The 17,845-nt window shown below is 49.5% G+C and overlaps 1 protein-coding gene across 19 annotated transcripts in view; it reads left to right on the forward strand.

Annotated features, from left to right (window-relative positions):
• FBRSL1 (fibrosin like 1) overlaps positions 1–17,845 on the forward strand; it is a 508,094-nt gene that overhangs the window by 391,755 nt on the left and 98,494 nt on the right. Inside the window, exon 1 of one of the 19 annotated variants that reach the window (XM_064675525.1) lies at positions 12,500–12,754. The exons of the other annotated variants lie outside the window; for them this stretch is intronic. Coding sequence (XP_064531595.1) covers positions 12,731–12,754 — 24 coding nt within the window. The 5' untranslated portion in view covers positions 12,500–12,730. Of the gene's footprint in view, positions 1–12,499; positions 12,755–17,845 lie in introns of those variants that run through there. 19 annotated transcript variants of the gene reach the window in all.

Genomic DNA, 17,845 nt, shown 5'->3' on the forward strand with positions numbered 1-17,845 from the left:
CAGAGAGGATTAGTGGTTTTCCCCAGGGAGAAAAGGCTGGTGATACTGGCCCCTGTTCTCATGACTCAGCAGCTCCACTCCAATTTCCCATTTCAAATACGGAGCAGCAAGCTCTAAATCTTCCATGCCTGAGTGCAGAGTGGAGATCCCAATACAAAGTTACATTTCAGTTTGTAGTGACAGATGGAAAACCACAATAACATCCCTTTCTTCTCGATGAGTGATGGGTTCCCACGGCGCAGGAGGGATCCGAAGTGCCGCTGCAGAGGCACAGGCAGCGCCAGGAGCTGGATGCTCATGTGAGAATCCAACGGATGTTGCTTGGTGTCTCACCCTAGGTGGGATAGTTGCCATCTGTTCTACAGTGGTGGTGTCTCAGACTGTTTGCAAATCCTCTCCAGGACCCCAAAAATGCTGGGGATTGAAGAAGGCGAGGGGAGTGAAAGCCTTTAAAGGCTGGGATAGATTTCAGGGTAATAGGAGATCAGGGTGGGAAAGCATGTTTCTACTCCACTGCACAAGTGAAGGAGACAAAGGATTTTAGAGGTGGGCTTGGTACTTCTCACCAATATTAAATTTACTCTTAGGCATCAATATGGGGCACCTGAATCAACCATCACTATGCAGCCATCAGGATGAAAGAGCAGATCCTTATGAGCATAAGATGCAGATAATCCTATGCTGTAATGTTAATGAGCCTCAGTTTTCCAGGCTTGACGTATGCAACCCCCCACTGTCTTCAGTAGACATTACCATATGTGTCAGATGTCCAGAATCAGGCTTTTTTTTTTCCATTTCCCGTGTTGGAAGAGATGCCTTTCTGCAGAAGAAAATCTGCCAGTTTGCCTGTAGGTCAAAATAAAAAGGGTTTTCATCAAAGGAGCAAAGTTTCCTTCCCGTTCTGCTCACTGGTGCTTTCAGAAGCTCTTCTCATTTATGTCCACCGTGCCAAGTCAACTCTTGCTGTTCCTGTGCAGGAGACACTCAGCAAGCCTTGCACTGACTCTGCAGGTTGGGAGCAGATGTTGGCTCCGTGACAGGTCTGTGTCAGCAACGTGTTTTGATAAGAACAGACCATTCCCAGCTGGTTTCTGAAGAGTTTTTCTCTTCTTCTCTGCTTTCCTCCTCTCTTGCTTTGAGCCCTTCATCAGGCTCAGAGCACGCATTCTGAAAAGATGTGCCCAGGCTCTTTTCTTGATGTTGTTTTATTTTCTGCATGTTTTGGGGCCTTCTTTAAAATGTTGTCCTTCACATGGTTGGGAATCCCCCAAATTCAGCATTTCCCTTGGTGATGAATTTCCCTGGAAGAAAAGTCTGCATTTCTTTCAGTCGGGCAAGAGCATGGAGACATGCAGTCCCTGTTTAATGTAGCTCTGCCACCAGAAACCAAATAAAAATCCAGATTTAACACAGTTTGCTACATCCTGTCTGGGAGCTCTTGGTGTGCAGCCCAGGGCTGAGCTTTGGTATCACTAATCTGGGCGGGCTGTGGGAGATGGGCACAGCTGAGCCCAGGGAGTGTCAGCGGCGGAGAATCACGTCCAAACGGGAATGCATTCCCTGCCTGCAGCCCAGCAGTGCTGTCAGCCAAACCATGGGTTTCTGTCAATGTGTTACTGGCCTCCAAATAAAGACTTGAAGAGGCGGAAGCTTGTGATGTCTCTCTAGATTAAATGTGGGAACTGAAGTTCACCCACTGCGCTTCTTATCTTCCATCAGATTCAGTGTTAGATTAATGTTAGAAGACTGTCGAATGAGTTGGGATAATTCTTTATTCCACCTCCACCTTCATGCATCTGCTTACCTGGTTAATTGTGGTTGGAAAATCCTGCAATCCCTTACTTTAAATATATATGACATTCCTGTTGCCTCGACAGGGCAGGAGCTCTTGGCTGGGCCCACACTCCCAGAGGATGCTCCAGAAGGAGATCCATTTGGAGAGCCAGTAGCCAGTTTCCAGGTGCAGTACTGAAGCAGTGTGTGATTCTGAACTAGTTACTTGTCCTCTTTATCCTGTAAATCTGTAAAATCAGGGGAAAAGCAGAACCTCCTGGAGCTCCAGACAGTTCACATCCACTGTATTCCCTTGGGTTACAGTGAAAGTGCAGGAGCCACACTGGCACAAGTAAATACCTCTCCTCCTTTACCAGGAGTCTGTAAGAGCTGGTTGTTTGTTCATCTACTTTCTCCTTTAGTCTCAAACTCCCTGCAGCAGTTTCCAGGCAAACAGCAGGTTTGGGGAGTGTGTTGTAATGGGAGACCTCCGTTTCCCTTTTAACCAGGACTTCAACCCTGCAAAACAATCAGCTCTTCCCTTTCCATTGAGAGGCAGCAGGATCTAATCAGGTTTCACTCCTTTGTTGTATCTATTGATCCTCAGCACTGTAAGATGCAAATTGCCATGCCTGACAGGATTCAGGGTGTTTTATCATCAATGGAGAGTAATTATCCTTGGCTGCACCAATATTGGATTGTTAAGCCCCAGGATAATGCACAAGGTAAAGACATTTAGAAGGCAGTCCACCTTGGGGATTTGTGTAAATGTGATGGATAGAGTGAGAGCAGGATAGCTGAATTACAGCCCCAGGGACTGACAGCTGCATGGGGCTGTAGCCTTGATAATCCTTACAGAGAAGCTGGGGCTGCAGTTGGTATTGAAACACAAAGTGTGTCTAAAGCTGTAAGTTTCCCTTTCTGTTTAATCCTTGTATGTGCTGAAGAAGAAAACTTATGCAAGATTTTGAATGGATTCTCTGCTCTTGAGAGAATGGTCAAGTAACTTCATTTATTTATCTAACCATAATTCAAGCTTTTCATATGAGCATATTTTAGAGGCACAAGGGTGTTTGTGTGCTTGTTTCTTTGTCTGTGGATTCTAGTTCAATACTAAAAGCAGAATCATAAATGAATAAGTAGGAGATACTTTTATTTTTGAAAGTATCTGGTTAACCATTGCATATTCTGGTATATAAAGTAGTTAAGCTGTCTTAGCTGTGGGGAGAAAATGTGTGTCAACAGAGATGCCATGTTAGCTGACTAATCCTTGGCTGATAGCAGCAAACCTGAAAGTAGTCTCAGTGAGGAAAATCTCTTCCACCAGGGTTATCCATATAAGCTGAGCTTTATACCTGTCACTTTTTTTTTTTTTTTAACAGACCATTTCTGTAGTTGTGAAATAAATAAGAGCAGGGATATAAAGAGGAAAAGGAGTGTTGGTGCCTGGAAACTCCTGCTGAGATGAATGTTGAGGGTAATTCCCAAAGACCTTCAGGCTTCAGATACAACACTAAACTTGCAAGCTGCAAGTTCTGTTAACATTTTTTAATGCTTTTAGTGGCAGTTCTTTCTTGTCAAGCAACTCCTTGTGTTTGACCAAGGCCGTGACTAAGATCAGCCAACTTGCTTGGCATGCAAAGCATGCTTTATTCTTGTTAAAGCTGCTAGGGATACTGAGCAGCAAATGCCAGAAACTTAAGCAAATAGTCCATGTTTTACCAGAACTGGGCCAGATTTTGCAGTTCTGTGCAGCTTTGTGCTGGCAGCCCGTGCCCTGTGCTGCCACAGAGGTGCTGAGGTTACTGTACTCCAGTGGGATTTTTCTGACATCCTTCCCAAGCGCCCCTGGCTGCTTCATTTCACACGTTAGCATCAAAGTGTGCAACAAGCTCCTTACATTGCTCCACACCTTCAGACAAGCAGGAGAGGGTTTTGCTCCGCAGCCGATTTTAACTGCAATTTTGAAATAGGAGAAAATTGAGAAAGATTAAGAAAATTGTCTCGCATACCTATGCTGCTTGTCATGCTTTTAAAAGGGAACGAGTCTTGCAGATGTTTTGATTGCCAAGTCAGAAACACAGAGCTCAGGAGGATGGAGTCCAGGGGAAGTCATGTTGGGGAACATTGGTACCTCTGTTCCCTTGCCTCTGCCTGCCAGAATAGCCCCCCAAGCCAGGAGGGGGTTCTGTGAATGAAGAAAAATGATGCAGTAGGAGCTGATGATGGTTTGGGCTTCTCCCTCTGCCCTTGGCTTCCAGGACAGCCCAGAGCCCTAGGGATGCTCTCCAGGGCTGTAAATGCTGCTGGGGAGAGTGTCTCCTACAGCCACCAGCCCCATCTGCCCTGTGCCCAGTGCTGTGAGCTCTGCCAGCATCAGCCACTTCCCTGCAGGTGACCCTGCTGCCCATCTCCCACATCCCTGCAGGTGACCCTGCTGCCCATCTCTCACATCCCTGCAGATGACCCTGCTGCTGTTCTGCCATGGCAGGAGGAGCCCCACAGCCACTCAGGCAGATGCTGCGTGTGAGCATTCTGGAGCCTCAGATCCATAATTGGCTCCCTGCAGCGCCACAGCTCCCACCTCACCCTGCATTTTCCCTGGGAGATGGCAGCACTGCTCCTTCTGTGGTGTCCTGGCACGTGCCCTGGGCACAGGACAGGTGTGCATTAAAGCCCCCAGGTGTGCTGGACACAGTAGCCTTGGGTGGAAGCATTTACAGCTTTCAATATGTCTCTGCTGCTTTTCTGGCCATGCTCCTCCTGTGCTGCATGGGAACAGTGGGGATGCTCCAAGCTGTCGAATCTGTGGCCAATTTCTGGAAATGTCAGTGTATGTAGGGCATTATCTTCGGGGAATTTTTGTTGCATGCTCCCTCTTCCCCACAATCCCTCTTTTTTTTCCCAGAAGCAACTCAAAGCTGTGCAGTTCTGCAATTGAAATGTGGCTCTTAGAATACCTTGGGATGCAGGGAGCAGGTTTGTGGCCAGCTGACAGGCTTTCTCTGCAGTGCCAACCGTTGCTCTCGGGGCGAGGACTCACAAGTAGAGCTGTATTGTAGCTTCTACAGATGAAGCACTGACAAATTCCAAACATAACAGTCCTGGAGTTTGGGGAACTCAAGATCTAGACCCCTGTTTTGTTGCAGGGCCTGAATCTTAATTAGGCCAAGCCAGAAATCATGTGAGCTGAGGGGTTTGGCCCTCAGAAGGGAGAGAGATGCTGGTTCAGAACCGGAGCTGAGACCTCTCCTGCCCCATGGCCTCGTAGCACAGTGCAAAGCCTGTCCCATTGTCAGGGCAGATATTTTAGGTGACAAATATATACCATATGGCATGCCTGTTAAAATAAAAACATGCATTCACTCGTGGCTGTATTTGCTGTATTCCGCACGAAAGTAGGGGGTTTTTATTGGGAAAATGGTTAGATTTGATGGCGGTATGTAATTAGTAGTTTGCCAGCAATAATTACAGGGCTGTGCTCCAGAATAAATGATGTAGCATTCCTGTGCATATAATATGGTATACCACAAAATAGGAGTTGGAAAATTGCAACATTGCTGGATCATCATATATCTGACATGTTGAAGGGGTTTTTTTTTGCTCAGATAGTTTATGAAAAATAGTAAGTATGGTGCACTGTGAAGCAAAAGGCTTGCTTTGTTAAATTAACCACAATTGCAACCACAAATTATGGCTTCACAAACTATAGATTTAAGACTGGCTTTTCATAAATAGAGCTTCTTTGTGTTTTAACAAAACATACATGAAAGAATGGAGCTGTACAATGATGCCAAAGTAGCACTTTCAAAATCATCAGCCCATTCAAGCCTTTGGAATACAATCATAATATTTGTTTAAAGTTTAATATCCAGAAAGGAAATTCACAGAAATCCCATAAGCTTAACACAGTTCTGCTGTAATTTCTGTGTGCCTTAATGTAATAATATCAAGACAGCAACCTTAAAAGACAGGTTTGTATTCATTTGAAAGTTTGTGTACATTTGAAAGTTTCACTTACACCAGTGAATAATTTGTCACTAAGTGACTAAGCAAAGTTTCTGCAAAATGAAACAGGACAGAAAAATCCTTCTGTGGATTTTTTTTTACACATAACATGTCCATATATGCAAAGGACCCAAATCTTTCCAAGTAGGAGTTTTGCCAGTTTCTGCCAAAGGTAAATGTTCCCAAAAACAGTTTTCTCCAGTGCTGGATGATTGCTGCAGATTTCTCCAAGTTTTAAAATATCCTACAGATTATTGGCATGCTCATCCCAATTCTGAAAGGCATACTTTTGGCAGCAGCCAACTGAGGAGGGCCATGTGTTAACATCCTGGTTTAGCAATATGTATTCCCACATGCTAAGCTCTCGTACAAATGCAGTTTTTATTGCTGTTGACTTCAAACAAAGATGCTTTGACATCTAAAGTTGTATATGTTACAGATGCAATGCCTAACCGTGCTCATGCTGTATATTTTAGGATGAGCTGGCTGTGGTCCCAATTATCCAGTCAAGTATAAACACTGGGAGGATGCAGGGCCCCATACGGAGAGTCATTTCTCTGTGTTGTGCTGTGTTGTACCCGCGCCGAAACATCTTTGCCGTGTCTGACGTGTTGTACTCGAGCTCATTTGCACGTTGTTGCTTAACACAATATATAAATAACATGTAGGAGCAGGCAACATCACTTGTCTGACTTTGAACGTGGAACAAGTATCGTTAAGGATAAGCTCAGTCGCTCCCAAATCCACAGCCCGTTCAGGGTAGCGGGCTCTCCATTACTTTCCCTTCCTGAATTTTCTCATCCTTACACTAACAGTGAGAAGGGGGATAATAATCCAGCTTGGAAGCATTTCTAAGAGGGAAAAAAGAAGTGTATTTATTGGCCAAAACCTTTTGTGCTAAGCGAAGAGACTGCAGTCCTGCAGTTTAAGGCTTGCTGGTTTGAAATGGTGGCAGGGGGTTGGCTGCTCAGCTTTGCAGCAGTAGGTTGGTTTTCTGGGAAAAATCATTAAAAAGTTGTGTAAATTATTCTTTTCCTTCCACCACTGTCCTCAGCTTTACTTCTGCACCCACCTTTACGAGACACTAGAGCCAGTAAGGGTGAGCTGGAGCTGTCTTCTGTCCTCAGGAAAGCTCCAGGTTGTCCTGGACAATCTAACAGTGGTTGGGAGGAAGTCAAACCAAAGTTATACTTTTGCTTGGACTCATCCACTACCTGTTCTGTTTAGACTCTCCCCAGCCATAGAAATCCTGCCACTCCTTTCATTTGCATCCAGGAGATAGCTGAGCCAGCACTTTTGACGTTGTAGAAGTACCCCCATCTCTCAGGAACATCCCTCTGGGGATGGATTGCAGTGGGGTTTGCCTGGAGGGAGGTGCTGGGGGGGGCTGACAGCTCCATGGGGAGATGGGGGGCACCAGGGGCTGCACCACACCTGGCAGGAGCCCAAAAAAATACAAGTCTCACCCGTCTCCTTGTGTTTTAATTCTTCAAAGTTCGCTGGATTTGCACGGAAGGTTTTCACTCCTGTGCCTGGCAGTGTGTACAGGAGTTCTTGCAGTAATAATTAGCTGTAAATATTTTGCATCTAATTCTGAAAAGTTACTTCAAAGAAACATTCCTTCATATCGCTCAGGATCTTTTCTAATGTTGAAATAGACATTCATGAGTGAAGCACTGCAATTACAAGGATGTTTAGAGAATCACAAAGGTATTTATTCTTGTCCTGGCTAGTTTATAGTAGCAAAAATTGCAAGTGGAAAGGCTAAGAAAATGTATTCCAAAAACAAACGAGTAATTGTTTTGTTGAGAGTTAGAGTCAACAGTGTTTATTCATGAGGCTTAGCTGCCCCAGGCGAGAGCAATCAGACTGGAGGTACCACCTCCTGTATCCTTGTTCTCTTTAATTGGAGCCATAGCCTTGGATGCCCTGAGGCGAAGGGCCGTCTCTAACTGTATTCTGTTCGGTTTATGAACATTTGAAAGTGCAGTGGAAAAAAACATTCTTTTGTTTAGACAGTTTCAGACTTCCCCTCCCTTTTCTGCTCAGCGAGCGAAAATTGTATGTCAAAATTAAGCTCTTGAGGAGCTGTAGATTTTGCATGTAATGTGATCCTCCGATGGCTGAGTAGTTTTGCAGCCTAGTTGTTAGGCCCAGGAGCAGAGCTGTGCAGTCAGCAGCAGGCACAGGATGGATGGATGGATGGATGGATGGATGGATGGATGGATGGATGGATGGATGGATGGATGGATGGATGGATGGATGGGGAGCTGCAGTCCTGCTCCAGTGCTGTCTGCAGCTCCAGGTGCCTGGCGGGCAGCTGGACACGACGCTGGCTCCCGCCTGCTCCCCCCCCAGTGCATGCAGGCTTTTAAAGCAAATCAGAGCACAGCATATTTTAACAGTTTCACTGCAAATTCCTGTGTCACTTCATTTCTGTTTTAAGCCCTATGAGGGTACCCTAGCACAGCTCCAGCCTGGGGACAGGTTCAATAACAGATTCAATAAAGCTCCTCTCCAGCAGAAGCCCAGGTGGGGACACGCAATGCAGGAGGCGACGGCGTCTGTTATTGAATCTCACCCTGAGTTTATCCAAGCTCTTCCTGAGTGTTTTCCTACTCTCTCTACTGTAAAATCCTGATTTTCTCATGATATCTTTATGCAACACAACAGTTAAGTGCTTTCTCCTTCTGTTGTCAGTCTCAAACTGCTTGAAGCTTTTAGCTCCAAAATAAGAAGCATGGTCTGGCTCAGGGTGAGGCGAGTACGTGCTCTCTTCAAGCACCACTCTGGTCTGATGCAGTCGTCTCAAGGGAGGGCTCTGCACTTGGGACAGATATCACTGGTAGAGTGGATGGCTGTGATCCTGCAGCCTTGAGTCAGACCTGAGTGAAAACAGTAGCCACAGCCTACCACATCTCATCTTATCTCATCTCTGAGAGCCTCATCTCAGGCTGCCCCCACACCCTGGCGTCCCAGCACCTTCAGGAGGTTAGCGCCAGCTCGGTATGGAGTCCCTGCTGTGGTGTGCTCACACCGCCTGTCAGGTGTTGGTGGTCAGATAGCATCTTGAAAAGTTGAGAAAACAAGAATACACCCTGTCTAAGCTTCGCTTTCACGTGTCCCCAGCCCGATGCCTGGCCATGCTGCTCCAAGAGGAGAGTTCAAGCAAGTAACACCCAATGTTGTCATCGTGGTTTGCACATGCTGAGCTGAACCGAGAGCATGAAATAAACATCTGATATTGCACCCTGTGCACCACTTACCCACCAATCCCCGCCTTTCTGGTAGGGTGTTAAGTGCTTTCCCCTGCCGTTGATGCTGCTTTAGGTTTATTCTGTGCTGCTTCAAACCAGCTTTGTCTCCCACTGTGTTTGACTGCAGACAGAAGTAGGCGAGAAGGGAAAGGGACAGTGTGACAGGTGACTGATGGGATGAGTCCTTGGCTCCAGGAACACTTGTCCTTCACTGGCGGTGACTCCCTGACAGTTCCTCTGTAGGTCCAGGCGAGTGGAGATTTTGGAGCCCTTTCAGGGGAATGGAATGGCCTGTCATTTCCCACATCTTAAAACAAAGTTACTGAGTGGTTCACCAGATATCCCAGATTTTTTAGGATATCACTCTAGTCATATCTTCACTGCGGCAAATACCAAGGCTGTAAAAGGCACCTATTTATTTAGTTATTTCATACAACTGGCAAGGCTTAAGAGCTGTCCCTGAATGATATCGATTCTAGTAAGAAGTATGTCATAGCCCTGGAGACTTTATCTAAATAATCACATGCTTTCTGGAGTGCAGTTTTCAGATTTGAGTTATTATATTTAAAATTCTGGTTTTCTTAGCAAAACACCTTCTCTTCCATCCCGTTTCATTGCCCCTGATCCAAGGTTGAACTGTCTAGAGGATGGCATAATATTTGCTGCATATTTGCCTTGACAAATGGCTAATTCCCACTCAGATCCGTGGGGGTTTGCTGTGCACTGGGGACAGCAGGCTCCTTGGCTTCCTTGCCGAGAATATTTGTTTAAATGCAGCAAGTCCTTTCTCCAGTGTTGTCTTTGCAGAAGGTGGAGGGGTGAGCCTTTTGATGTTTGTATTTACAGTGTTTTCACATCTGGATGTCGTTTGTGACACAGGCTCTCCTCCTTTTTCTATCCCTGTGTCTTCCTGTAAAATTCATTTTGAACATATAAGCTCATGTGGCTTTAATGTGCAGTAGTCGGCCAATGCATTTAGCAGGCCTGTAGTAGGCCAATAAAGAGGTACCTTGGGTCATGCTGTGTGCTCTTGTAAATTTATCCCGAGTTAACCCTGATTGGCATCCAGCTCCCCTGCTGTAAAGATACAGATGTGCACGCTCTCCAACATCTGCTGTTCCGTGAGGAGCTGTGCCATAAATCCACAAACCCCGGTGACCCGGAGCCTGGGCTGGGGGTCTGGGGATGCTTGTGCTCCTGTGCTCCCCGGGGGGATGGGTACCTGCGGGAGGCAGGTGGCAGTGCTGCTGGTGGGAGGGCAGCTCCATTCTTGAGTTTTCACCCAAAAATCCTGTCAGTGTTGCAAGAGGGTGTCCTTCTCCCTGAGCAACACCAAGATACAGCCTCCGGTGCAGATCCTTCTTGTGGCTCCCCATTTGATGCGAGTGGTTTGAATATCCTCGTCCAACAGGTTTCTTTGGAGCTTGTATTAATTCAGCTTCATCTTTTAAAATGCAAACTTGGGCATGGCGGAGCAGGCTCTCCCCACTGCCTTCACTTGCAGAGGAAAGCAGGGGAAGGAGATCAGTCAGAGCAGCCAGAGCGTCGCTGCAGTCCCGCAGCCAGCCAGGATGCAAAGGGAAAAACATACCCATCAATTTCTAAATGTCAGCCGACATCCCCTGGAAATTATTTATTCCGTCTGCTGTCGTATTTAATGATTTAACGATATACTAATAATCATAATATATTAACTTTGTGTAGTGATATACCAATCAATATAAAATAATGAACACATCTAATGGATCTAATAGTATACAGATGTTTACCGCCTTTCTTCCTGAAGATTTTCAGATAATTTCTCCAGGCCAGCTGAAAACCAAGCCTGGGGTAGTTCCATTCCACCACCCGAGAGGCAGTGGCAGTGCCAGGGACACGTGTGGACACCCCAAGTGAGGTGCCGAGTGAGGGCCGGTGGTGCAGAGCAGGGTGTTGTGCAGAGAGGGGGATTTTGGGGTGCAGAGCAGGGTGCTGGGGTGCAGAGCAAGGTGTCATGCAGAGAGGGGGATTTTGGGGTGCAGAGTGGGGTGTTGGGGTGCAGAACGGGGTGTTGGGGGCTGCTGAGTGGGGAGGAGGCCGTGCTGAAGGCTCTGTGGGTGCAACACCCCCCTCCCACAGGGGAGAGGAGGGCAGGGCTGGCCCCGTCCCTATGAATCACGTTTACTGCGGCAGGCGCTAACCAGGCATGTCAGGCAGCGGGATCGTCGGCCCTGTGGCCATTGATTAACCATTTATTAAAGCACCTATGAATCACAGCAATAGTAATTATATTTTAAACATACCTACTAACAACTGTTTTGCAGTGGGGAAGGTTAATCACGATTAAACGTTTCCTTTGCTTTTCTCCCTCCACCTGGATCCAAATCCCCTGGGGGTCCAGATGCACCTCAGGGACACACAAGGCTGCAACTAACATGGAAAATAGAGGGAAAGGAGCCCAACCTCAGCCCATCAACACAGTGGAGTGGGGGAGGAAGCGTGCGCACACACGCACACACCAGGCGTGCACACGCCTGTGCCTTCAGAGAGCTCTGACACGCTTCATCCACCCTTCGACCATGTGCACACGTGCACTGTGCTCACAGAAACCACACACACATCACTGTGAACACCCAGACACCGGCTGTGTGCATGTACACACAGACCACATACACACACGGGCCACACACATCCACACAGGCTCTGCACACACACAGATGCTGTGCACACACACAGATGCTGTGCACACACACAGATGCTGTGCACACACACACGCACTCTGCAGCACAAGCTGTGCATGTGCTGACTGTGCTCACAGACAGAGCTCAGGCACAGACTGCACGAAGCTGTAGTCTGTGCATACACACACATGGGCTGTGCACACGCACCTGGGGCACACAGAGAGCACGTACAGGCACACAGTACACACAGAGACCATGCACACACACAGAGGATGTGCACACACACAGAGTACACACAGAGACCATGCACACACACAGAGGATGTGCACACACACAGAGTACACACAGAGACCGTGTACACACACACACACAGGTGGCACACCTGGCTCACGCACACCTGCCATGCACAGACACACCCCCTGCACCTGGGTTTGGGCCGTGCACACCTGTGCACACCCCGACAATGCACAGGGCACGGGCCCAGACAGTCCTGCACACACACTCACACTCACACACTCACACGTATTCTCACACACACACTCTCTCTCACACTCGCACTCCTCTCACCTCCACCCCCTGCGCGCTCCCGCTGCCCCGACGGCGGGTGTCCCGCGCGCGCGCGCCCCCGCGGCGGGGCGGGGCGGGCGCGCGGGCGCGCGCGAGGGGGCGCGGGCGGGGGCGCGCGGGGGGAGCGGGAGCCGCGCCGGGCTCCGCGTCTCGCGGCGGGATTGGCGGGCGCGGGCGCGCGCGCGCGGGCGGGGCGGGGCGGGGCGCGGCGGCCGCGGCCGCGCGGAGCAGTCGCGCCGCGGAGCGCCCGGGGAGCGGCACCGCCGCCGCGGAGCGGAGCGGGCTCGGCGCGGAGCCTCCCCGTCCATGCTTGGGAATAATGGCTACCGAGGCGTGAACCGCGAAAAGAAAGAGAGAAAGAAAGAGAGAAAGAAACCCGCCGCCGCCGCCGCCGGGGGAAGCCCGTGGATGGGGCCGTGCCGGCGCTGCCTGCGGGGCTGAGCGTTCCCCTGCTCCCCTCCTCGGATGCCGGCCGGAGCCGCCGCCTGGGTCGCTTTTTCTTTTTTACTGCTTTTTTGCCTTTTTTTTTTTTTTTTCTTGGTGCGTCCGTGGGCTTTTCGCCCCCCTCGCGTGGTTTTTGGCCCCCGCGGGTGATGGACCCGTAGCGCCGTTTGCGCGGCGGCTGCGGGGCTGAGCGGGCGCAGGGGCGCAAACTTTGAGCCCCGGGTTCGGCCGGGGGGAGAAAAGGCAAAAAACCCAAGGGGGAAAAGAAAAAGGAAGCAAAAAAAGAGCGGAGCCGCGGTGTCTGCAGCGCCAGGAGGAGCGGAGGGAAGCGGCGGAGGAGCGCGGCGGGAGGAGGCGGCGGGGGCCGGCGGGACCCCCGGGGCAGCTCCGGGCCGGGAGCCGCGTTGTGCCGCTGCGGGGGGGCCCCGAGCGGCTCCGGCCCCGCTCCCGCCCGGCCGCGCCCGGAGGATCGTCCCGCGGGGGCCCCGCGGGCCGGCGGGGCTCGCCATGGTCTGCGCGCCGCGCGGTGAGTAGCGCCGGGCGGGCGGGACCCCGCACCCACCCCCGGGGGCTTCTCGTCCCTTCCCAGACCCTCCGTTCCCTCGGCGGGGGAAGCGTTTTCCAGCCGGGGAGCGCTGGCGGCTTTGCGGTCGGGCGGGAGGAGGAAGTGGCCGCGCTTCCCGCCGGTGCGGTGGCTCCGTGCGTGCGGGCTCTGGGTGTTTCTTTTTCTTTCTCTCCTCTCCTGCCGTTTTCGGCGCGGCCGACGAGGTTGGTTCGCTTTTCCAGCCAGCCCCGGTGGCTTTTCGGGGCGGTTCGCGCCGCGTTCTCCCGAGCAGGGGTAGGGATGCGCGGCTCGGGATGCGGAGGGGCAGGAGCCGGTCGTTGCCCGTTCCCGGAGGCGAACCGAGGAGCTCTCCGTGCGGAATTATGGTTTTGGGGGTTTTTTTGCGGGAGAAACTGGGTGTGTTTAAATAAAATAAAAGACAAGGACGAGGCGCGGCGGCGCGGAGCTGCCGGGATGCGATGCGCTCCCGAGCTGCTTTTTTGTTTTCACCCTATTTCGCACATTCCTCCAGTGCGACCGCATCCCCCTTCCCACGCTCGCGGGAGCGGGGAGGGAGAATAATAAATATTGAACGTCTGCCTCCCCCGGGCAGGAGTGGGGCCGGAGGGAGCCGGGGCATCGCGGGTGAGCCCGGCGGACCCGGCTGCTCCCACCACCCACCCACGGGTGGCCGTGGCGACCCCACAGCCCGGCTCCGGGGGCGTCTCGGTGGTCCCCTCGAGCGGAATATCGGGACTTGGCTGTGCCGGGTGTTGCTGGCAGGCTGGCGCTGTAGCCGGCTGCCGGATGAGGCCGGTGTTGGTCTGGGATTTCTGGCTGTTGAAAACGGTAACAAAACTCAAAAATCCGTGCCCGGCGGTTTAACCCCTTCGGTACCGACACAGCGCCTCTCACTCCACAAGGAATAGCGAGTCGGAAAATGGTCATCGTGAATTTTTTTTATTTATTTTTTTCCCGTGTGTCTTTTGGCCTGAGAAAGCCCCCGCCGCTCCCGAGCCGGGCAGGTTGTGCGGGCCAGGCGGGATCGCGGGGTGCGGGGCTGCCGGGGGCAGCTCCCCTCCCGCGGCTGCTGCGGGGCCCCTCTGCTCAGCCTGAAAGAAAAATTTAATCCAATTAAGAAATTAAACCTTGTGTGTTTAAAGCGACAAATTTGAAAAGGGGAGGGAGGAGGCGAAATAAGATTTCCAGGTCACTGGTTAACTAAAGATGGTTTGGAAAAAGAGCTCGGGAATAAGGCGAGGGCAGAGGGAAGGAAAGAAGGACCTTTTTAAATGGCAGAGGCTTGTGCGTCTCTCTGGAATTTAAACTGGTTTTTAGGCTTGTAAAATCTTCTTGAAGTTGTGCATTCATCTCAGGAGGCTGCTTGCCAGCTAATCTTCTCAAGGCATGTCCTGATTTTTTGTAACATTACAGTATCTGAGGTCCTTTTAACCTAATTTTGTAACAAAGATAATTTCTTGTTATGTAAGTTACTGTTCTGAATGATTGCTTTGGGTCTTGGAGAGCGTCCTTAACTGGTCTCCCCTGTGCCGCAGAAACTGGAATTATTTACTTCGTTATCAATGCTTGAAAGCAAGCCTCGCTCAACTGGAAAAGGCTGCCAAGGTATTACAGGAAAATAGAGTCTTCCCATTCTTCTTTCTAGAGAGTTAAATCTCTGGTCATCCCTGATCAGAATTTACTTCAGAGGTTTATGTTTATGTATAAATCCGATTTTCCCCACATACAGACTTACAAGGGCGAGCTGCTTGAATTATACACACAGCATTAACTTTCCACAAGTGGCAGACTCCTAATGCTCTCTTCAAGAATTTTCTTCTTTGCTCACAGCAGTTCCCTTAAACTGCCATGTGCTAAAGCCAAAAGGCACTAGCTCGGGCTGCCTGATTTTCTTTTCCAGAGGAGATTAATGGTATAAGACAAGGCAGGCAGTATTTTATTTAGCTGAATACTGAGTTTTCACTAGTACACAGTGATTTTTTATTTATTTATTTATTTTTGTTTTTGAAGGTGGGCTATTCTGAGTGAAACCTTAAGCCTTGTTTATCAGAGAGGGGCAGTCTGTTCTCATAAACAAACGAAGGAGCAAAATATATCCTGGTGTTATTCTATCAGGACATGCAGTCATCTGTTGGACCTTGTGGCCTGGGCTGGCTAAATCAAATACCAGTGACACACGTAGCTCTGGTATTTTACAGTTAAAAAAGGGACTGCGGTATGATTTGAATTCCAGTGATAAACTACAGATATTTAGCAGTAGTTGATATTTATTTTGCCCTGTTTTTGCAAGGATGTGCAATTTGAAGTGTTAACTTTCAGTAAGGGGTACAAATATTAGTGTTTGCTGTTGTTGCTTTTTAAAATAAAACCTGGTATGATGTTCAGTGGTGATGTGTTGACAGAAGGGGCAGTGAAAAGGGTGCATTCTTCAGCTGCCCAGTCTGTGCTGTATGGTACTTTTGGAAAGCACAGATGTGTATGTCATTTTCTGCCTTAAATATTTTCTTTCTTTCTTTTTTTTTTTTTTTTTTTTATTCCTTGACTCCCAGCATCCTTGTGTTGAATGGCCCATGATATCTAGGGATTGTGGTGTCTGGATGTGGCAGAATATGGAATATGAAGCAGTCGTTAGCCATTACAGAAGATTCAGTCAAGTAAAATTATTTGTTAATGGTTCATTTTAATGACTTTATTAGTTTGCAAGATCTAAAGTCAGGCAGGTATAAGAATATGTTGCTCCTTGCTTAATAGCATGTTTGAGCAAAGATTGGCATCCTGCATCAGAAATGGAAATTCTAGGGTCTCTTGTAGTCTTTTATCCTTCTGAATAAAGATGGAATTTCTAAACTAGGTAAAGAAACATATGGTTTTACCAGAAATTATTTCCTAGACTGATCAATTACTAGGAGATGTAATGAGAAATATGCTCCTTAGGGGGAGGAAGGAGGGATTGCCATTACATAATATCCCTTGGGAGAATTTCTGTATCGCATAATGAGGTTGATGATGGAGCATTTGGGGAAAATGCCTATGGATAGGAATTTGTTCTTCAGATTTCCATAAGGAAAACATATTACTGGAAAACAGGCTTGTTAGAAGTAGCACTGATATGTTAGTAGGTGGGTGCTTTGCCTCTATACACATTTCTTTTGTTCTCATAACTACTGTGCAAGAGATCAGGTAACTATAGTAGGATTGAAACGTCCACAAAATGAGAGATGCCAGTGAATAATTTCCTCATTTACTTAACTCCAAGGGTAAACTATTAAGAGCTTATGTTCTCGTCTAGGCTTTGTTAAATTATTTCTGTTTGTTTGTTGAAAATAGGTCCTGAGGAGAAGAAAATCTCTAGCCTCAGTGATGTAAACACGAATTGTCTTATCTTCGTGCTGGTGCAAATGGAATATATAGAAACGTATATAGGTGATGTGTGGATTCAGTGAAACTTAGTAGCTGATTATGTGTTTTCAGAGTCCTTTTGATATCCTAAGGATCACTTAGGAGCTGCCTTTCGGATGGAGAAGCAGGCGGTTGTTAAAAATTACTGAAATACAGCCTTAGTTTTTTAGTAGCAGTTGCCTTAAAGAGGAAAATCATTCATTTCCACACAGCTGCCCTTCAGCACTGTCGATGCTCGCAGTCCGGGAGGCTCCGGGAGCCGGGCGGCCACAGCGCCTGGCCCAGAGGTGTTAAAACCAACAGAGGGGAAGGCGAACAACCTTAACACCTCTGTCACTGCTGGGGAATTCGCCTAATTTGAGCTGCTCGTTTAAAAACCCGTGCGCCGGTGCTTTCAGCAGCCTTTCGGGCGGCTCAGTCCAGCTCCCGTCCCTGGAGCTGCAAAGGCGTTCCAGCCCGGCGGGTCCCTGCCGTGCGCGGCCCCAGCTCCGCGGAGGCGCAGTGACCCCTGACGGCGGCCGCGCTGGCGGAGGTTGGCGCGGCCCGCGCTGGGTTCGGGAGCGCGCCTGGCGCGGCCCCGGCGCGGAGCGGGAGCGCTCGCGGTGCTCTCTGCGCGCGCCACCGCGTGGCCGCGGGCGCGCACTGCGCTCCCGGCACGGCCCCGGCTCCGCCGTCCTGGACCGCGCCTCGCTCGGGATGCTGCGCTCACCTGTCCCGCGTCACCCGGGGCGGGCTCCGCTGGGACATCCCGGCCGCTGGGAACGCGAGCCAGAGCGGTGCCCGGTCACTGCCGACCCCTGTCAGAGTTCGTGTCGGGGCTTGGCTGTCCGGCAAAGGGGAACGTGGCGTTGGATTTAAGCACTGGGAGTTTGCATAAAGGAACCGGTCGCGTTTCTGCACCGTCTAGAAAGGTTGCCATCAAGGAAATGGAAAATAAATGTGACTGATGCTGGTGGCAGGACTTGATTGCGGGTTATGATCTTCCTTGCTGCCCTGTCCCGTTACCTGCCAGGGTTTCACGGTGACCCCCCGCATTAACCATCTCAAGGCATGGGTTAGCACAACAGCATCGTTCAAGGTAGCAATGTAATTTGAAACACCACCTGTGATTGCTTGTTCTTCTAAACTTCAATTAGGATGGTGCTGTTGACATGGATATAAAAAAATAGGTT

This window comes from Pseudopipra pipra, chromosome 18 (assembly GCF_036250125.1).
Source record: "Pseudopipra pipra isolate bDixPip1 chromosome 18, bDixPip1.hap1, whole genome shotgun sequence".
Classification (NCBI taxonomy): Eukaryota; Metazoa; Chordata; class Aves; order Passeriformes; family Pipridae; genus Pseudopipra; species Pseudopipra pipra.